This window comes from Solanum dulcamara, chromosome 2 (assembly GCF_947179165.1).
Source record: "Solanum dulcamara chromosome 2, daSolDulc1.2, whole genome shotgun sequence".
Taxonomy (NCBI): domain Eukaryota; kingdom Viridiplantae; phylum Streptophyta; class Magnoliopsida; order Solanales; family Solanaceae; genus Solanum; species Solanum dulcamara.
This window is the reverse complement of record NC_077238.1, coordinates 9,954,560-9,977,585: the sequence shown is the minus strand read 5'-3', so window position 1 is coordinate 9,977,585 and position 23,026 is coordinate 9,954,560. Positions and strand designations below refer to the sequence as shown.

The following is a 23,026-nucleotide window of genomic DNA, read 5'->3' as shown; positions in this document are numbered from 1 at the left end:
TGCAAGGTAAACATCAACTTAAGAAAGCTCCAAGCGAAAATAAGCTCGGAATAGGAGAGTTGACGGCTCATATATCCTTTTATGACATAAGTAGCAACAATAACTATGCTTCAATTCAAAACAAGTTAGGATCGAACTCCTTGACTATGTTTCCCATTAACACGCTTTGCATAAATAGTGATTTACAAAAATAGTTTAACAACTACCCTCCTATCTTTGGCATAAACCCAATCAAGTGACTGAACTAATCAAATTCAAAAACACGTTCAGCTTCAATTTGTGATTGAACTAATCAAATTCAAAAACACGTTTAGCTTCAATGTCTTAAGGAAATTCACTTGTAGTTCTGCTAGTTCGGCACACGGGAGGGGCTAGATAAAAATATCTCATAAGTTTGAGATATCTCATAGGATTAGCTATCCTACTTTTTATATGAAATAACTAATTCCATCATTTTAACACATATGATGGAATAAAATAATCCCTGTGACTAATTAATATCCATGATAAAAGATCTCACATTTTGTCCTGAAGTTAATATCCTTGCCCCACCAACTAGTGTTCGTGGTCTCGTCGTAAGTCTTCTTTCTTTTTTTTTTTTGGTTTGTTTGTTGTTATATGGTAGTGGATAGAATAACAACAGCTTTGTTGTATCAAGTGGATATTTTTAACGACAGAAATGTCCACAAATTATGCATCGAGTCGAAATCTACCCATCAATTTCCCATTTAGATCAAGATTTTAGTCATATTTGTCGATCATTACTAAAGATCCAGTCTCGTAATATGTATGCGTTATATAATTGAGAGAGAAAATAATAGGCTAAATCAAGGGTTCAAATTCCAATTGACAAAAAATGTTAAAAGTAATTTCTATTTTATTTTTTCTGATAACTCTCAAATAGAAAAAAAATCATCTAGCATTTTAGTCTCTTGAAATTTTAAACACGAGACCTCATGATTCTCAACTCACTTCATTGACCACTCCCACACACCACTATTACACATAAGAAATTGTGACAAGGACAAAAAAAAAAGGTTGAGGTGGTGGTGGTAGGGGACTAGTTGAACATGGGGTGACAGCTCCTAGACTAGCACGAGTTTGCCAGCAACAAAATTCATTATAGTAGCTGGATTTGTGACAATGCTGACTTACTAGGCATTTGTGACCAAAAAAAAAAACAAGCAGTGATCTGTATCCTTCACTTTTTTAAAAATATTTTAACAAAAATATATCAGACCACTATTGAGCTCTTTGACTGAATTTAACAAAAAGAACTTACTTTTTTCTTTATCCCACTCTTCCTCTCATAGGATAGCACATTCAAGAAAAACTTTTGATTGAATACTGCAATTTACATGTGAGTGTTGAGGGAAGAATTTTACAACAGAATTTTTCGTGTGCTTCTTGTATCACACCATTCCATAAATACCAGTATTTCAGCGCAATAGTGATGCCTAGCTACTGCAATGAAGTCCCTCCGAAGAATTCTTGAAGTCCTGCAACAGGTTCGTTGCTTGGACTAAAAGAAAGTGTACCTCAGCAACATCTCATTCAGCTACCGTGTTTATAAGCTACATGTAAAATAGAAATATAAATGTATAGCAGTTGAAAGGAAATGATATGATATGACAAAAAGAAGCTCACCCTAATTAACAAGCTTTCCTTTTGTCAACCTTTAAGGGAATGTTGAACCATTTCTTCTTCTTTGTGCGATCTTTTGAAGGCTTCTTGTCTCTTACTGGGCCATCTTCACTGGCCGCCTTAGATCCACCTTTGTTCTTACTTCGATTACTACTACTACTACGTTTCATCACGGAAAGAGTTGTATAAGAAGCATGAATTTCATTGCGGTGCTTAAGAAGCTCATCAATCTATTGATTAGCGAAGAAGACAAAAAACAATCAATTAACTTTTGACCTAGGAATATAAAATCACTTCAAATAGGTAACAAAATTAGAGTTGCACATGAAGTTCTCAAAGCATCAAACTTACAGCTTGCATCTCTTGTGCATATCTACTTGTCATCTCGGTAAATTGTGCTAAGACCTGTCAAAAAGAAAAACAAGAACAGGAATCAGTAAGATCGGAGAAAGATAAAGCAAGAGATTTGCAATTAACTAGTGAAGCACAGACCTCCCTATATTCTGTTTCGAACTTAGACAGTTCCATCCTTTTTGACAAAATCTGAGCTTCTACAGCTCGAAGATTCTCTTTTTCCTCAGTAAAAGGTTCAGCACAAATAACTTCAATGGTGTAGCTCACACTTTTAAAAAAATTGTCACCTACAAAAGTCGACCAGGAAATAGATAGGGGTGCTGAGTATCATATTTCCATTGAATCGCATTGAGAGTTCAGGTTGACAAGGAGAAAATACCATAAATTGCAAAAACATGTGTGCCAGCTTTTAGCTCAGTTATCTCGCATGGTTGAAATCCATCCAGTTTCTTGAAAAATGCCGAGTCTGGATCCTTTGTGGCTGCTGCCTATATATTAGCTCAAGCAGCATTATAATGTGAATACAAGAACACGAAACTGAAGAAAAACATACTAAAAATTGACATTGTGCATAGATATAAACTCACTGATGTCTGTGTTTGATCCATGTGATAAACTGGGAAACCAAGAAAATACATGCCGGCAGATGTGACTTTCCCTGTTTTTGAACTATCTTCCTGCAAAGAAGGCACAATAAAATTACAGCAGGTATTAATGTAGTATTGCCAGGATCATAAACCAGATTAGCATCAACAATGATAAGAGGATTTTTGGCAACAGATGGATTGTGACTAATCAGAGGGCGGATGGCCTAGCTTATATGAGAGGGTATGAAAATCGTATGCAGCAAAATTAAAGAACATGAACTCAGCATATGCGGCAGAAAAGTGAATTGAGAAACGTTTTCCCCATCTGGAATCAACCCTTAGGAAGAACTGCAGAGGCACAGCCCTCGAAACCCAGGGATGATGGGCCCTCCCCTCTACCCTTCCCCATTAAAATACTACACTTAGTTCTCTTGGCGTAGGGCTTGAACCCATGCCTTAAGCCACAAAGTCTCTCAACCTTTGTCGAGAGAACTTTGACCTGGGGACAAATGAGAAACTTAATATTGTTGCTAAGAAAAGGATATTACATCATTTAGGACTAGACATAAACTTCTTGATTCAAACAGAAAACAGATATCCGTAACCATATATTAATAAGAAAAAAGGAGCTCATAGTGCTCTTCAAGCCTAAACTATCATGAAATTTGAAGTGTTATCCTAGATTATTTGACCACAATAAAGAGCAAGCAAAAGAATAGAAAGAGATTGGAACACCTGTAATGCAAGGCTCAGACCACCATTTTCTTCTTGGTCAAAGTACAGTAGCTGCACACACACAATTCAAATGACCAAACTGTGAAACTCAAAAAGATCAACACAACGGAAAAAAAATTGAGTTGATTAAAAATCAAATTAAAGTAATTAAATTATGGTATAATCTACAACGGAAATCATAGTATGATACTCTCAAATGACGAAAGCAGGTCTGCTGATGCTGGGTGGTCATATTAAACTAGTCTGAAATCAGTATCATTCTGCTTGATGATTCAGTACAAAAGAGAATATCGAAAGCATCTAAGAGTTTACGTCTATTGAATGATTTATCAGGAAAAGAAAAGAAAGCATATCTAATGAAGGATATATTTGAAAATATTCTAGAAGCCCACTATTAAGCCTCTAACTCGTCTAAATATAAAATATTGCTAAGTGACACACATCAGTCTTAAAGTGCAAATGCAACACTAAACCTAGGAGTCCTCTATCAGCAGTGCACCAGTCTTCCAGTAGAAAAAGCTCTTCAATTTTATTTGCCAACTGACCAAATGAATTTTTCCAATCATCAGAAGTCTGAGTGCAAGTAGCAAGCATTCGGTTGAACAAATATACACAATAAAGTAAACCTATGCATATTTGGCTTTAGATTTGGACAGACCTTGAATTTACTTTTTTCTCGTGAATGAACTCGGCAAACAAGGCCCCCTTTCGCTTCCTTTTCTGTTATGGTAACAGAATAGAAGTGAGCAGATTGCTTTTCTACCTGTTAAGAAGAAGATAAGAACTTCTTCAGTAACTACATTTTAAAAAGAACGAATGATATATGATTTAGATAGATACCTTCTTACACAAAGGTTGCCCCAGTGGAAGTGGTTGAATAGGTACTGACCCATTTAAGGCTTCCTCTAGAACAGTTGCAGAGACTGTGGTTTTAATTGGTACACCAAGCTTACTGCTCATAATGAAATAACCAAAAATTTTACATTATGGAGCATAAATTTCATGAGCAAAAGTCTGAATTCAACAAAAAGGAACATAAAGATTACAAGCAACATGTACTGACCTAAAAAGTGCAGCAAACATAGTATTTACAGTTCCCAAACTTGAAAGATCAAGCTCCAAATCTTGGCTTTCTGACTCAACAGCCTGTTTAAAGAATACTTCGATTAGGCAAATCATCAGAATACTCATTTTTTCTAGTAGGGAGAATGCACTGAGAAAGTCCAACTCTTAATCTAAAGATAGAGACCTAAGATAAAGAGCGCTACAAAATTCTAACAGAAATACATTATCAACCAGAAGGCATCATATGCTTAGGAAAAGTATAACTAATTTAGCACCCCAAGAGTGTGGCCTAGTGATCAATGAAGTGGTAGAGGGTCATATGAGGTCTCAGGTTCAATTCCCAGCGGAGACAAAAAACACTAGGTGATTCTTCTCATCTGTCCTAGCCTTGGTGGACAGAGTTAGTTACCTGGTACCTGTTGCTGGTGGGAGGTGACAGGTATCCCGTGGAATTAGTCGAGATACACGAAAGCAGGCCCAGACACCACGGTTATCAAAAAAAAAAAAAGTATAACTAATTTAAATTCTTGCCCAACAGACTACACTGAGGAAAGAAAACAACCTCAAAGCCAGCTGAGTCATATTGACGCTTTTTATCTGGATCAGATAAAATGTTATATGAAAAGGTGACCTCCTTGAACATGTCTGCTGCTTTAGGGTCATTTGCATTCTTGTCAGGATGATACCTACAATATGCAAAAGTGTCAACAAAAGAGAAAACAATATAACCTCCATCAGACAAGAAGGATATAACTCGCATCCTGATATACAAAAAGGACTTGAATCACAAACTACAATAGAATGTTGCTTCTCATTCCTCACGAGAGCAATGTTTTTAAAATTGGTTGCTAATTGTTTAACAAACATTGCTGTGATAATTTCCACAGACATCCAGAACCAACTTTGTAATTGTTGCCATGGAAATATTTAGTACTTCGATGTATCAAACTCAAAGGTAACTTTCAGAAACTACCATATACTGAAGCTCTGATGAGAAAGATTAAGACTAACAAAAGATCAAAGTAAGGAAGACAACAAATTATGGATTATAATTTCTTTCCTATAGTCTCAAATTCAAACTTATTCTCAAGTATAACTGAAACGATAACACTTCAAAAGAACTGACTTGATGAAATATTAAACTCCTCCAAAATCCTGAAAAAAGTACCACTTCTCCTTTGCTTCCAAATCACAAACCAGCAAAAATAATTCTTTGATAGTGTTTTTTTTTCCTCTTAAATTTAACCAGTCAAGAACATTGAGGATAAAATCTTTAGTTCACCCAATTTAGTTATGTTAAAGGTAGGTTCCAGACCTAAAACTCAGATAATAATTCCACTCAAATTACATAAACAGGTTGAAAGAACAAAAAAAAAGTTGCAGAGGGTAAAAAAGGAAAGAAAGGTATAAGCTCTCATCTGAAAACAATAACACTTTACAGCAAGCAAGCTAGCAGCCCTTTCTTCAAAATTTACCTTAATTTTCCTTCTTCTATAAACAAATCCTCAGAAACAACAGAGCTTCAATATTGATGCATCATAACACTTATTGCTAACATTTCTATATAACTAAACCTACAGAGCTACCATTCCCAAGTTAAGTTCTTTTCTTTATCACAAGGGTAATAACAACAGTAGAGATCACAAAATCTAAACTTTTCTCCCTTTCTTCCACTCCTTTTTTTTCGATAACCGAGATGCCCGGACAAGCTTGAACGCACCTTCACTAATTCCACAGGATACATGTCACCTCTCACCAACAACATGTAGCAAGTAACTCTACACACCTGGACTAAATCCACAAGATACATGTCACCTCCCACCAGAAACATGTACCAAGTAACTCTACACATCTTGACTAATTCCACGGGATAATGTATCTCCAATCAACAATATATACAGGTAACTCTACGCACTTTGACTAATTACACGAGATACGTGTCACCTCCCAGACACACCAACCACACGTACCAGGTAACTCTATCCAGAGAGACTAGAACATATGAGAAGAAATCAACTAGTGTTTGCCTCTGCTGATACTCATGGTGCTCAGCCCACTTGATTGACCACTAGGCTACCCCTTGGCTGCCCCTTTTCTTCCACACTTCAGATATAATAAAATTGAAAGAACCACAAAATGGGTTTTTAAGAAAACACTTCTACAATGCCAAAATCAAAAGAAATGCACTCAAAAACAAAGAAAATTACAGAAAAGATCAAAACTTTAATTAAAAGGGTAAAAAAATTAACATACTTCAAAGCTAATTTCCTGTAAGCACTTTTGATTTCTTGATCTGTAGAATTCCTGGAAACACCTAAAACCTCATAAGGGTCCCTCCTTAGAGGCTTTTCTGCTTCACCCATCTCTGATTTTGACTTATGCCCAGGCATTCTTCTTCTTCTTAGCACGCACTTCAAGGTCACAACTTTTGTTGTTTTTTTTCCAAAAAATTTCAAGAAAACACTAATGTTATTTCATAAAGATCGAAACTTTAACCTGAGAAAATGTTAATTCTCTCATACCCAAATCAAATTTTTCCAAGAAATATTTCTGGGAAAATCTTGGGGTATTCGAAAACCCTAGAAATGGAACCCTCAGGTAACAAGCTGGAAGAGAGCTGTGTGTGCAAGGAGAGAAGACTTTTGTTTTTTCTTTTAGAGAGATTAAATTTTCAAATTTTTCAAAGTTTGTATACTGTTTTAGCTATTATACGCAGTAGGTATATTGCGCCACTGTATGAGTCCGTGTTTGGGCACGTGCAACTCATATGTCCAAGTTTGATCGATTATTGATTAAAATTAAAATTAAATTAATTTAATTATGTTTTTAATTTAGTTTAGTTATTTTGGTATTAATTGTATACGAAAACAAATTTTAGTGAAGGAATAGAAAAACGTACATGTTCGAATATACCTTTTTTTTGAAATAATTTGTTTTTATAAATAAATTTTGATTTTAAAATATCTGACGAAATAATTCATACATACATATTTTTTATAATTATATATACCAAATATATTATTTTTATGACTTATATATGTTTTCATCAAAATTTATTAATTTCTTTTAAATTAAATTAAATATTATTAATTTACAAAATATATAAAGTTAAATCAAATCTAAATAAATTATTTTTAAAAAATTGAATCAAATTTTATCCAAATTAGTGAGTGAGGTGCGTAATGCACACTCGGCGCAGAGAAGAATTGGGGTCGGTTTTGAAATTTTGAGAAGTTTGTGGGGGATGTATGAGGTGGCAAAAAAGGGGGGGAAACAGAAGAAATGAACTATATCTTACTCATAGCCATGATTATTGGAGTAAAGGAAATTAAACTCATTGAGATCGCAATCAATGGGTTAGGGGAATGATTAGGAAATTTGACCTTAAATAGACAATTGATGAGATTTTAATCATACTATTTACGCTTTTTGTTCATGATTTACAGTACTTTTAATTTATCATTAGTATTTAACTTACAGCTCACGTGCATGCTAACATGCTTTCATAATTCACACACATATATACAACGTATTTTGTACATGTATATATCGACAAACATATACGATATGGATTTTATACATGTCATGTAAGTAAAAAGTGTCAAAATGACATAGCGGGATCTGACATGAAGTATCTAAAATGAACAAAATCTAGTTGAGATTGTCTAAGTGAAAGTTGATCCCAACTTTAAAGAGCTACCGATGAATTCAGCCAAAAAACTATAATGTATATATATGAATAGAATCACTTTTTTATGTACGTATTGAATTCCGCAACTTCTTAGTTCTTTTTATCGCATCTTTACTTTTTTATATTTAGACTGTTTTTTGAAAATTCTTCACACCTTAAGCAAATCCTTTCCTATTTTTGCAGAGAACTATAGGTAGATTTAGAGTGATGTAGGTCTCCTTGTAGTCATTTTCTATGTACACTATGTAAGTTTCAAAGTCCCTTTCATTGTGGTCCTATGTTGCTTTCGCCTACAAAATCGAATCAAATTGTAAATTGAGTTAAATTGAAAAACTCGACTAGTGATTTGGTTTAATTTGATTTACAATTAGAAGAAAAATTTCGATTATATTTGGGTTGGGTTGGTCTAAGCTAAAAAAGTTAACCTAAGATCAAGTAGATCCGTCATTATATTTCTAATTTTTAAAATTAATTTTATACATAAAATATTTATTTTGATATAATTTATAATTATTTCTTATACTTTTTCATAGTTTGTATTATTTTTTAATATATTATTTCAAGTTTGAAACTTAAAATTTTGAGTGGTCCAATGAAGGTTATAGTCTATAAATATTACAAACTCTACTAAAGCTCAAATCAAAATCAAATCAATACTAATGCCAACAAAAACAATTATTCAACACTAAGAATGACAAGAATGTTGAATATTTGTTCTTTTAGTTTACTTAATTGGTTTAGACAATTAAAATATATAAACTAATTTTAGTTTTTCTATAATGTTTATTCATGTAATTAATACTTTTTAGACTTATTATAGCATGATTTAGTACTTTTAAATTATGATCATTTTCATTATGACATATTAATTGCAATATTTATTTTATGTGATTTCATTATTATTTTTTATTGAATATTTTAGTGTCATCATTCATTTCATATTTTGTGTTATTTTCTTAAGAAACGCCTTAGATAATAGTATTTTGGTAGGACTAAATAAATATTTAAAGCACAAGTTAATTATATATTGATATGAATACTTTACCGGAAAAATCTAAAAAAAACTGAAATCCCAAAAAAAAAAACTCGAGTTTGAAAAATCCAAATTTAATTAGTTTGATTAGAATTACAAATTTAAAAATCCAACACAAATAATTTAATTTGATATTTAAAAGATCCAAACCTGATCATGTACACCCTACATCACAATATCACGTTTGATCAAAGCACTTTAAATTTTGCTACTAATGTTGTTTCCTTCCTGTCAATGGGTAAGCAAAAAACGGTCGTTTACGTTTTTCTTTTTCTTTTTAATCAGCATGGCGGAGCTATCCTTGTTCGAAGGGTGTCTCATCTAAAAATTATATTGTATATATAGGTTAAAATTTGGCTTAATAAATATATGTATAAATATTAACAATTCTTAATACAAGTTGAAGGTTTAGCTAAGAGATTGTAAAAATTGTTTGAGGTTGTGTATTTTACCCTACTAGCAACATTTGTTTTTTTATTTTATATTTTAATATTTTTTAACGAATTTTCTAGCTCCGCCATTACTTTTCTGATCTTAAATATGTGTTCATACATACATGACTATTCATTAAGGGTTAAAAAAATGAAGTGGCCATTTGTCAAAAGATTGAACATCTAATGTTGGCTTTGTTAGATTGAACCAATTGTCGGCTAACGAAAACAATAGAGAGATTGAACTTTTGTCGGTGAAAGGGTTTTTTTTCCCTCTTTTTCTTGGGGGTTGACAAGTCGACTTTAGGTAAAATAGAAGATTGAATAATTAAATATTGTATAATTAATACATACATAAAATTATATAATAATGCCTACTAATTAATATCTACATAAATCTAATTACTATGAAACGGCCCCTTGCATGTACTCATGATTTCTTATTTACAATAACAATGACAACAGCATATCCAGTGAAATTCCACAAATAGAGTTAGGAAAGGGTAGAATGTACCAGACCTTATCACTATCTCATGGAAATAGAGAGGTTATTTCGAAAGACCTACGGCTCAAAAGTATCAGTCCCAAGTAAGAGAGAAAAATAATATATATACATAATGGCAAAAAGAAAAGCGATGCAAATTTTACAAGATAAGAATAATAACAATAGCAAAGTAATGTGCTAATCAAAAGCCAATAACAACACAAGGTGTACTTAGTCGCTTTATTCTTTTGTGTGACAAAATGACAAGAAACTTATGTTATGACATTTCCATTATCATTAGAATATCTTGAAAAACGAACGTAAAAAATTATTCAAATTCGATATTTATGTTAAGCAATAATTATAACCTATATAATATGTGGTTTTAATTTGAAAAGAAATAACAATTTAATTTGTGTTATGAAAATAACAAAATTATAAGAAAAGTAAATAAAAGATTAAAGGGAAAAATAAAGCGGAGAGAGTTTGAGAGAATTGTGTCCATTTTCATTGTCAAATCTGACAATTTATAGGCAAAGATTAGTTGCCACAATTGACAAAAGAAAAAGGGGGCAGGGGAAAAATAAAGGAGAGAAAATGACATCCATTAATTCCTAACACTCCCCCTTGAATGTCCATAAAAAAAATCTAGTGAAAGAATAAATATATACCGCCATCCTGAACGCCCATATATGTTGTGCCTTGTTAAAACCTTACTAAGAAAAAATCAGTGGAAAAAAGCCTAATGAAGAAACAAGAGTACACACATATGATAATACGCCTTGAGTGTTGCCTCATTAAAAACCTTGTTAGAAAAATTCAGTGGGACAAAATCTAGACTAAGGAAAAAAGAGTGCAGCACGTATTATACTCCCCCTGATGAAGACATCATTTAATATCTGGAAGACGATGCATTCCAATCTTGTATCTCAATTTTTCAAAGGTTGAAGTTGACAAGGCCTTGGTGAACATATCTGCTAGGTTATCACTTGAACGAACTTGTTGAACATCTATTTCACCTTTCTTTTGCAGATCATGGGTAAAGAAGAATATTGGTGAAATATATTTTATTTTGTCTTCTTTGATGTATCCTCCCTTTAATTGAGCTATACATGCAGTATTATCTTCATACAATATTGTTGGAGTGTCTCTTATCAAAGAAAGGCCACATGTTTCTTGAATATGTTGAGTTATTAATCTTAACCAAATGCATTCTCGACTTGCTTTATGAATGACTATTATTTCTGCATGATTTGAAGAAGTGGAAACCATAGTTTGCTTTGTTGAACGTCATGATATAGTTGTACCACTACATGTAAATAAGTATCCCATTTACGATCGATCTTTATGGGGATCAGACAAATATCCTGCATCTGCATAACCAATTAATTCTGACGTGGATTCATTTGAGTAAAACAATCTCATATCTGTGGTCCCTCGGAGGTATCTGAATATATGCTTAATTCCATTCCAGTGTCTTCGCGTTGGGGAAGAACTAAATCTTGTTAACAAATTTACTGAGAAAGCTATATCTGTTCTAGAATTGTTGGCAAGATACATTAATGCACCAATTGTACTAAGGTATGGTATTTCAGCACCAGCAAGCTCTTCATCATTTTCATGAGGTCAAAATGGATCTTTATTAATATCAAGAGATCTTACAATCATTGAGGTACTCAGTGGGTGTGTTTTATCCATGTAAAATCTCCTTAAAATATTTTCTGTATATATTGATTGATAGACAAATATCTCATTTGCAAAATGTTCAATTTGTAGACAAAGACAAAATTTTGTCTTTCTGAGGTCTTTTATTTCGAATTCCTTTTTTAGACATTTTACTGCCTTTGAAAGTTCTTCAGGAGTTCCGATGATATTCAAATCATCAACATATACGGCTATTATGAAAAATTCAGATCCAAACCTTTTCATAAAGACACAAGGACAAATTGGATCATTTTTATATTCTTCTTTTAGCAAATATTCGCTAAGACGATTGTACCACATTCGTCTTTCTTGTTTCAGCCCATATAAAGATTTTTGAAGTTTTATTGTACAAGTTTTCTGAGAATCTTTATATATTTCTGGCATTTTAAATCCTTCAAGATTTTTTATAAAAAAATCGTTATCCAGAGAACCATATAGGTTGTAACGACATCCATTAGATGCATGCTAAGTTTTTCATGAACTGCTAGATTTATAAGATACCCGAAAATGATTGCATCCACCATAGGAGAATATGTTTCCATATAATCAATGCCGGGTCTTCGCAAAAATTCTTGTGCCACAAGTCATACTTTATATCTTACGACTTCATTTTTCTCATTTCTTTTTCGCACAAAGACCCATTTGTACCCCACTGGTTTTATACCTTCAGGTGTTCAGACTATTGATCCGGTCCAAAAATTTTGCGTTTTTCAAGCGAAGCTAATTCAACTTGAATTGCATCTTTCTATTTTGGTCAATCATTCCCCTGTCTACATTCATCGACAGATTTTGGTTCAAGATTTCTATTTTGTTGCATTATTTCAATAGCAACATTATAAGAAAAACTATTGTCGATAATTACATTATTTTGGTTCCATATTTTTTCTGATGAGACATAATTTATTGAAATTTCTTTATCATTTTCAGGCGCCTTAACCTCTTCCAAGGTCTTATCAATTGTTATGTCTCCTCGCTCTTCTTGAGTAGGTTCTCTCATATCATGACCATCTTAATTGTTTACTCCTTTTCTTTTTCGAGGATTTTGATCTTTGGAAACGATTGGTCTACCACATTTTAAATGTGGTTTAGACTCATTTAAATTAATTAATTATCCTAATGGGACATCAACTCGAATTGGAGCATTAACAGCTGGAATATGAGATTTAGTAACTCTTGATAGGTCAGTGAATACATCTGGCAGTTGATTTGCAATATTTTGCAAATGAATTATCTTTTGAACTTTCAGTTCACATTTATTTGTACGAGGATCTAAATGAGATAGTGATAATGCATTTCAATCTATTTCTCTTTTCAGCTGCTTATTTTCTCCCCCTAATATTGGGTATATTGATTCATCAAAATGTCAATCAACAAATCTTGCAGTAAATAAATTTCTAGTCATAGGTTCCAAATATTTTATGATAGAAGGAGATTCATACCCAACATATATCCCCAATCCTTTTTGGGATCCCTTTTTGTGTGTTGTGGTGGAGCAATTGGAACATATACTGTACATTCAAATATTCTAAGATGGGAAATGTTCGACTCCTGACCAAAAGTCAATTGTAATAAGGAGACTTTATGATAACTTGTGGGTCTGATCCGCACAAGACTTGTTGCATGCAAAATAGCATGACCCCATAATGAAATGAGAAGTTTTATTCTCATAAACATTGGTTTAGCAATTAATTGGAGATGTTTAATTAATGATTCCGCTAGACCATTTTGAGTATGAACATGAGCAACTGGATGCTTAACTGTTATCCTAGTTGACAAACAATAATCATTAAATGTCTGAGATGTGAACTCACCAGCATTATCAAGACGAATTGTCTTTATTGCATAATCTGAAAATTTTGCTCTTAACTTGATTATTTGAGCAAGTAATCTCGCAAATGCCATATTACAGTTGATAATAAGCACACATGAGGCCATCTTGTAGATGCATTCATTAAAACCATATAATATTTAAAGGAAAAATTACTTAATTAAATGTGTGTTAAAAAATATTTACCATCTTTAAACATACTTTAATTTTATTACCATTTTAAATAATTACTAACAATACTTTAATTAAATAAGACATTATATACACTTTTTTATTTGGAAAAAGGAAAAAAGGCGCCATTATCTCTCTCTTTCTTTTAAGGCATTTTCTTCATTTTTCCGACTCTCTCTTTTTCTCTTCTCTTAGGGCTTCTTCATTCTTCCCTTATTCCTTCATCTTTTTATTTATTTCAGACGGAATTCATAGGTTTTAGGTGCACAATTGTACTGGAAGGTCAGAAATCTCCTAGAAGAAACCCACGAATTTGAATTGTTGATTCAACCGATGGTGGTGGAGTGAATGTCGATCCTACTTTTAGTTTGAGAATTTCTGCAAATCAATCTCCAGAAGAAGTTGGTGGTGAGATTAATCAAAATTTTCAAGTAATGCATGTGAAGAAAAAGGGCGGTAGAAGTAAGAAAAAACTCACTAAGTTGAGTTCTAAATCTAAATCGAAAAGAAAACGAGTTGATATTGCATCGGCATCTAAGAAAGTTGTTGAAGTGATGATGATTTTGAGGATTTACCTCCTCAAATCCAGTCAAAGAAAGTGAGACCTACAGTTGCTCAGGAGAAGAATCCAAAAATTTGAAATCGATTGTGCAAAAATACGATTCTGCCGGAGAGTCTATATTTGGTATGTCATTCTATCAACACATTATTTAATTGATAGCATTTTAAATTTGTTTATGTGTATTTTCTTAGTTTGTTGTTGTTTCGAACTTGTGTGCTAGATGTTGAAGAAAAAATTTATGTATTTGATACTTTTATTATAGTCTAAATTTATTTGCTCAAGTTTATTATATCAGTGATTGTTGGGAGTTTTGTCAGGAATTGTTAGATCTTTTGTGTTGCAATTTATTTATTTTTTAAAATAAGTAAATATAAATGTATTAAATTTTGAACTAAAATGTATTACACATACATTAAATTTGAATTAGAAGAGAAAGTGAAATCTGTAGTTAATTGAAAAATGTTTTTTCAGTGATCTGTACACCACAAAAATGAATTAAACTTTGAACTAAAATGTGTATTACACATATATCAAAGTTGAATTAGAAGAGAATTAGAGACGAATGAAACCTATAGCTAATAAAAAAAGTCTTCAGTGATCTGTACACCACAAAAATAATTAAACTTTGAACTAAAATGTGTATTACACACACATTAAAGTTGAATTAGAAGAGAATTAGAGACATTGATCTGTAAAGAATAAAAGTGAATTTTTTTGTGTATTTTATACTTTCATTATAGTCTATTTTATTTTAATTTGTGTATTATACTTATGTAGTCTTGACTGTGTAGGCATTTGTTCCGCATTAAACAAATCCTAACTATCTTGCTGTTTTGAAATCAGGTTGCTGTATCTTCCTACATTTTCCTGTGTACCAATTGCTATCTTTTCTATGTTATGATACAATCACTCAATTCTAACAAATATTAAAATAATTTCTAGATAAACTTTGTCTTATCCTTGATTGATGAATGCTAATATTATCATTTAGTTGTTTGCTTGGTGAGATTTGTATGAAGCTGGATAGTAATTACCTGTTTTTCTAACTGAATGTGCTTAGTTTCTTGGTTAAAGGCAAATCTGTTTCTTATTATTATTATTTTTTCATAATATGATTGAGTTGGATATTTTCATTTTGATAGATATATTGGTAGGTTAGATTAGAACCAGATTAGAGGCATGTCCTGGACAGAACTTTATAACATGTCTATACTTTTATTGAACTAATCAAGAAACAATATTCTAAACTTCAGTTAAGAGTGTAAGGAAGAAACCAAAGAAGAGTAGGAAAGATTTAGGGCCGACAGGCAGATCTAGAATAGATTCCCAGCGATCTTCAAGTCAACAACAAAGGTGAAAACTTGCTCTTCTTGATAGTCATAGTTGGGTAGACTAGGATGTTTCACCAAAGGTCTGTCTTGTTTTATTTCCAAAGATAGTGTTGGAATCTAGTCTGACTATATAACCATCCTTTTGATATTTCTAAATAATATGCTCATATGATATTAAGATTCTACAAGTATACTGATTATATTATCACGAGTATAGAGGAATGTATTCAGTTTTTGCTCTGAGTCGTAGTTGACGAATTTATTGAAATGTGACTTTACTCGGTCTATATTCAGTTAAAATTATGTATGTTTGTAAGTCTGTACTCCACAAAGTAGCCATATATATCTATTAGTCCTGCTGAACATTGTCACTAGTTTTGTTTCTATTCTTTTTGGTGCAAATCACAGGCAACAAATCCAGTATTTGATTGCTGCTATGAGGGAATGAATTCATTCTTCTCAAATATATCATTTTTGCTTTATTTAAGTCGAGGGTCTATCAGTTACAATCTCTTAATCTTCAAAAGGTAGGGGTAAGACTGTGTACACACTATCCTTGTCGGATTACATTGGGTATATATTGTTGGTTTAATTTTTACTAGGATTTTCTCTAAGTATGAGCTGATATTTGATAAATAACTTCTATTGTATACACAATTGTAGTTTTTGCTTATAAAAGGAAATAAAGAGGAACAAAATGGTCCTTACTTTTGTTTGTTTCTTCTTTCTTGGCATGCATATTATTTTCTAAAGGTATAAACTTATTTTTACTATTTTGTTAATGAATTAAACTTTGAACTATATGTATTACACATACATTAAAGTTGAATTAGAAGATAATTAGAGAAAAGATTTTGGTAAATGGGTATTCTTGCCTACATAGATTGTTGGTATAACAAAAACTTTAAGGGGATATCATTGGTCGTAAATGAAGAACTGAGATCATCATGACCCTCTTCTTCATTTTCTTCTTCTTCTTCTACTTTGGTCTCCTATTCTTTGTGTCCTTTCCCTGCATATTTCTAATTGAGGTTAGTATATTGTTGCTGATTTTAATTGAGCTTACTATATTATTGTTGGTTTTAAGTCCTATTTGAGGGTTCATGTTAAAATATAACTATCTATAGTGATAGATTGATATTATTTATATGCAGGATCGTAAATTCTGGAGACATCTAGATGTTTTGTATTCTTCAAGTAGGTGATCGTCATATACTAATCAGGACGTGATTGAGAAAATAAAATTTTCTTTATTTGAAAAACAGCTTGAGTTGTTTAGGAATACTTGTTTTGGTTACTTTCTTGACCTTCCAAAAGTGACTACACAACTCCAACTTATTCATTGCCTTATGAACAAGGAGTTAAAACACACACCAGATGATGTGTTTGCTGTTGAATTAAATGAGAAGAGGCTATTTTTTGGGCTTAGAAAATTTGGGTTAATTACAGACTTAAATTGTGTTAGTGATAGTTGTTTTGTTAATGTTCCAGATTCTCCTTGTCGGTTGTTGAGCAATTATTTCTCTGAACAAATCACTTTTCAAAAGAATCATCTACGCGAGTTGTTTTTATCAAAAAAATTCATAGATGATGATTCCGCCGTTTCACTAGCTGTTTTGTTCTTTATTAATGATTTTTTGTTCTCATATAAGAACAATGAATACCAAATTAGTAATAGAGATTTCTACCTTGTGGAAAGTGGACAATTCAATTCTTACCCGTGGGGTTTAGATGTCTACAAGAAATTGCTTGATAATGTGAGGCACAAGCTTAATTCAACCAATCAGTACTATAGATTAGGTGGATTGCCACATGCCCTTCAAATTTGAATTTTTGAGTGTTGTTCTAAAGTCGATAAAGATTTAGCTCTTCGAATTTCTGATTCTATTCCAAGAATTTTGAGGTAAAAAACAGTTGCTGAAAGTCCTTGTCAAAAGCATATTGAAAATGACATCTTCATGCCTACAAAACACAAGGTATCTATATATATATATATATATATATATATATATATATATATATATTAGTTATAGTGGTAAGTAAAGATGAGGTATCTAAATTGAGGCTTCCTGAATCTCGTGATTACCATTCTGAAATCTTGAAATTAGAGCCGAAAGGATCAAAGCATAGTCTAGATATGTTGACTAGGGAGGTTATAGAGTTGAGAAAAGAACTTGTAAAGGTATAAGGTAACTTGGCTTTAGGCTTTATCTTTTTTCAAAACTGTTATTCTAATATTTGTGTTATATTTGATAATATACTAGGCGAATGAAAATCACAAAGCTCTTGAAGAAAAGATAGACTTACAATCTATTCAAATGAAAGAATTTGTGATGAATTCCAACAAATAATTATTTAAAGATATTTCTTTGTTGTTTGCTAAGAGAGACATCAACAGTTCTTTTACACAAAAAGCCAGGGAATCATCTAACAAAAAGGCTGGCGAGATATTTTCGAGTGGATTAGACTTCAATGGAGGTTTTTTTATGTTTTTAATACATCTATAATATCTTGTTTTGCTTGCTGGCAGGGAGTTAACTAGTAGTGTATTTACAGTTTAGATTTTTTACTTATCTAAGTTGTATTTTAAGCTTGAATTTTTTATTCACATATTTTTCTTGTAATATATTTTAATTATACACAACATTTTCTCCTTGTATTGATGCATCAATACATGTGTCAAAAGGGCATGACAATCAAGTTGTAGAATCAACTCAGCATGAAAAATCTCAAGTGTTTAAAGCTCCCGTTAAATTTGCTATTGTTGGGAATACTAAAAGCAAAATTGGTAATGAAGGGTTTAATACAAATATAATACACATTTCATATACTTTCATTCAACTTTATTTAAATTGTTCATGTTATGTACAAATAAAGATGTTGTAGGAATTGCTATTGAACAAGTTTTATCTGAGGTTATTGCTGATATAAATGGTATTAGTTTTATTTTGAAAGATCAAATAAACTTCTTTGATCTCTAATTACTCTACCTGCTCCTCCCTTAATGCATTACTAAAAGATTGATTTTGTATATAGGAGAAGAGGCTGCTGATCTTAATTCAGTTGAAGCGCAACCTAATAGTAGTGCAACTAACAAAGGTGAACTAGATTATGGTGCATCTACTGATGATGATGCGGCAAAGGATTGTCAAAAAACTCCTCAAACGCTTGATGACTTCATGTTGTGTGTTGAAGATCTTTCTCAGATCCGTATGGCAGAAGCATCATATCTAAGAAAAAAAGCCACTGTTCAGAAAAAAAAAAGGCAACCACTGTTGAGGAAAACAAAAAGAAAAAGAAAGTCACTGTTGATGAAAATAAAAAAAAAAGCGACATCGAAGAAGCGTGCAAGAAAACAATTTCCAGGAAAGTCAATTAAATCTCCTTATATACAATATTTTGAATCTGGAGGGACTTTATGTGTAACACGTCAAATATTTGAGATTAAACATCCCTTTTCACTTGTAATTGGAGTAGATGAATCTGATTTGATAGATTCATTCACTTCGTGGCTTTATACGGGTACAAAAAAGAAGTAATTTATTTATGTTTGTTGTTTTATATGTCAAAAATTTTCTTTAGTTTAAATGAGTTAACTGACTGAATTTTATTATTATTTTCTTTAAAGGGAAAAGAAACCGTACCCAGATGCTTTTAATGTCCTCAAGCCAGCATTTAAATTAGGTGTTTGCAATGTACAAGTAAAAAAATAATTTTTCAAATTGACACATTCTAGTCAAGCATGGAATGATGAGGTTAGTTATGTAAACTTAAGTTGAATACCCTTATTTTTTTGAATCAACTTCTTCTTCCATTTTTCTGGACAAGCTTTAATGAGCTCACTGAATTGACACTTGCTATAGATTTGAAGTATTATCTGACACTTGACATTATTTTTAATTTTTTGCAGTATCTTGACATCATTTTTTATTATATTAGAAAAAAGAGGAAGTATGAAACTAATAATAATGTTCGATTTACAACTACTGATTGTCTATTCAAGACAAAGATTGCTCAATCTTATTTTAAACTTTATGAAGCTCATGAAAATAAGAAGAAATTTGGAATCAAAGCTTCGGCTGCTATTGCTGAGTATATATGCGGACGTCGTTTGTTGGCAAGCATCCCATGGGACAAAGTGGATTATGTTCTCTTTCTAGTAAACATTAAAGAGGGTTATCATTGGATTTTTATTGTGTTTGATATTGTTGAAAGGTCTTTGAAGGTGTATGATTCATTTCCGGCTAGAGGCGGGGCGAATTTTCTGACTCAAAACGCTGCTGGCATGATTTTATCGATTTTATCATACTACTTGAGTGTGGTCAAGTTCTATGATAAGCGTTCTGAATTGAAGAAATTACCTAAATACAATGGAAAAAATGAGTTTGAGCTCATTGAATCTAAGTTCATAACTGAAAGGATTCCTAGACAACAAGAAGATTCATTGTAAGTTTAATTGTTTATCAAATAAATACTATCTTTTGTATTGGTCTTATTAAACTCAATAATATTTTTATAATGATTTTATATTTTAAATTTTGTAGGGACTGTGGAGTTTTTGTGGCTACATTTGCGGAGTTAGTGGACAATGGCCAGGATATTGCAAATCAACAACTAAGTACAAACAGTTTTCGAAAGAGGTTTGAAGCTCTATTATGGGAATATGCAGTGAAGAAGCAAAAGAGTAACCTTCAAAGTGAAGACGAAAGACCACATAAATAAATAAATGTAATTATATTAGTTAAAATGTCTATGAAAACTATGTTGTCTAAAAACAATTTATAGCTGATGTATTAGTTAGGTTTTGAAGATTGTTTTGTGCTATCTTTTTAAGATGATTTTTGTTCATGTAAAATATACTTTTAATATGATTTTTTGTTCATGTAAAATATATCTTTTTTTAATGCAATACATAGCTACGTTAATGTTAAAGTGTTTCAGTAGTGTTATCAAACTGAAATCTGCATTATGAATTAAACTTGAATGAAAAATGAATTAAAATTGAATGAAAAATAAATTACATACATATTAAAATTGAATTAGAATAGAATTAGACACGAATGAAAAATGTAGCTAATGAAAAAGCCTTCAGTGATCTATAAAAACATAAAAATGAATTACATACACACTAAAATTGAATTAGAAGAGAATTAGGCACGAATAAAAAATGTAGCTATTGAAAAAGCCTCCAGTAATCCATAGAACACAAAAATGAATTAGACTTGAATTAAAAATGAATTACATACAACTAAAGTTGAATTAGAAGAGAATTAGACACGAATAAAAATTGTAGCTAATGAAAAAGCCTTCAGTAATCTATAAACCACAAAAAATGAATTAAACTTGAACTAAAAAATGAATTCTTGTAGAAAACTAATGACCTAAAACAAACAGAGTTTATTCTTTATTTCAAATGTCATTCTTTATTCTTAATCCAAAGGCTTAGCATTCTTGCAAGTCTTCATATTGTGACCTTGTTGTCTATAATTACTGCATGTTATTTTTGATTTTTTGAATCCATCTTCTGTCAATTGCATGTGTCTTTTTTATTTTGGCCTCCTAGGAGATCTCTTTCCAAGTAGTGGAAGTACAACCTCTTCAATAATGTGTGTTGGTATATTCTAGGTGCTTTCATCTGGGAGGGGATTCAAGTAAAACTGGTATGTCAACAATAAATTCCCTCTTGTGTAGTAATCAGAGCAATATTTTTCATAATCAGTGTGTTTTGTTGTTAAAACAACCAAAGCATGTGGACATGACAGTTCATCCAATTGAAATCTCCCACATGTGCATGTACGTTGTTGAAGACATACCGTGAATCATGTAATGCCATCAAGTACTATATACACGTATTCATTTGTCTCCCTAACCTATGAAAAATAAGAAGAAATATAAGTAAGAGAGATGTTACATGTGAATCAGAAGAAAAAATATTAGCCAAAAGAAATTTACAAATACCATACTCTTAATTTCTCCGATGCAGTTTTGTTACGTCGTAGAATTTTTTCATACTTTTTTCCCAAGGTAAAATCCTGAAAATATTGTCTTTGACCTGTTATTGTTATTCTATTTTTGAACAAGTTGTCTCATGAATTCTAGGAGGTGCAAGACTGTAAGAACTTTGGCATGTCTTGTTCTTGAATTGACTGATTCTACAATGTTTGATGTCATCATTCAAGTCCTATTTACCTGAGAATGAACATTTGACCATTTGTTGTATCCAATGTTCAACAAATAGTCTTTAATCCTCTTGTCTATCTTCTCAATATTTGTCATATGTTGATTAAACTCTATCATGGTGTATGTTTTTGCCATAGAGTAGAACAATTCCGTTACCTTTTGCTGACTCTTTCTGAAGTTTTTCATTATGTTTTGCAACAAGTGCCATATACACGTAAAATGAGATATTTCATCATAGACAGTTGAAGTTGCCTTAATAATGCTTGCATGCCTATCCGAAACGATACACATCTCTGATCTTTGACCAAATGCCTCTCTGAATTATTCAAAAAACCACCTCCAAGATGCATCATTCTCTGAATCAACAATGGAATAAGCAAGCGGCAGTATACTCCCTGCATCAAGTATAATGTTTAATACATTTTTAATACGTTTTTATTTCATGTGTAATACATTTTTAATACATTGTGTAGACTTTTAATACAAATTAGAATTTCATTTATAGAAGCATTAGTATTGTATTAGAAAAGTCTCACCTGCTGCATCTAAGGTATTAGCTGTTAGCAATGTCCCTTCGTATGCTCCTTTTAGAAAAGTTCCATCAACAACTACAATTGGTCTACAATATTCCCATTCTTTTATCGATGTAAATAGAGCTACAAATGCATAGAAAATGGTCATCCTCTAATTTGTGCAATCTTATATAAGAACAATGGTAAGTTGCCTCTAGTATGTGAAAGTAACTTGGCAAATTTGCATATGATTGAGCTGGATCACCTCGGACTAATTCAAAAGCTTTTTCTTTAGCTCTCCAAGCTTGCATATATGTGAGCCGCACACCATATTCCTTTAACATGTCATTTTGTATATCTCTTGGTGTGTAGTTGACATCTGGATCAATACATTTGGCAATAATAATACTCCCAACAACTGTCTTTGTTACTTGTTTTCCGATAATGAATTATGTAGCAACAAACACACGTGTTCGCTTTCAAAATCTCTAATAGTGAACATTTGAGATTTATTCACGCTTGAAGTGCATAAATTCCAACTACAGTTTTCTCTGAGGCATTGTATTGAATAGCTGTTGAAAAAAATTATTAATAGACAATCAATAATATAAACTAACTTGAATTTGAGTCTTACCATGTTGAGCTTGATCTCAATGTCTTGAATTCGAAGTGTTTAAGAATGGATTATCTTTTTAGTGCACTGGCAAAGACATA

At 31.9% G+C, this 23,026-nt stretch overlaps 1 protein-coding gene and 3 pseudogenes across 2 annotated transcripts; 2 read left to right on the top strand and 2 right to left on the bottom strand.

Moving 5' to 3' along the window:
* Positions 1 to 1,322: 1,322 nt before the first annotated feature.
* On the bottom strand, positions 1,323 to 7,047 carry LOC129880281 (chaperone protein dnaJ 16). 2 transcript variants are annotated; one of them, XM_055954245.1, is made up of 12 exons: positions 6,639 to 7,044; positions 4,948 to 5,071; positions 4,384 to 4,466; positions 4,161 to 4,272; positions 3,979 to 4,083; positions 3,321 to 3,371; positions 2,586 to 2,675; positions 2,378 to 2,486; positions 2,137 to 2,285; positions 1,996 to 2,049; positions 1,648 to 1,874; positions 1,323 to 1,574 (listed from the first exon to the last, which is right to left on the bottom strand). In XM_055954245.1, exons 1-11 carry the CDS (start codon positions 6,773 to 6,775, stop codon positions 1,653 to 1,655), a joined length of 1,236 nt encoding a protein of 411 aa, XP_055810220.1. In that variant the 5' UTR covers positions 6,776 to 7,044; the 3' UTR covers positions 1,323 to 1,574; positions 1,648 to 1,652. The 2 variants fall into 2 exon arrangements, with proteins under 2 accessions (XP_055810220.1, XP_055810222.1); XM_055954247.1 differs by lacking the exon at positions 1,323 to 1,574 and having other exon boundaries at positions 1,714 to 1,803; positions 6,639 to 7,047.
* A 9,270-nt stretch (positions 7,048 to 16,317) lies between these two features.
* Positions 16,318 to 17,808, top strand: LOC129869906 (uncharacterized; annotated as a pseudogene).
* Positions 17,809 to 18,092: 284 nt separating this feature from the next.
* On the top strand, positions 18,093 to 20,342 carry LOC129869898 (uncharacterized; annotated as a pseudogene).
* A 1,226-nt stretch (positions 20,343 to 21,568) lies between these two features.
* LOC129869889 (uncharacterized) lies at positions 21,569 to 22,091 on the bottom strand (annotated as a pseudogene).
* Positions 22,092 to 23,026: the final 935 nt, after the last annotated feature.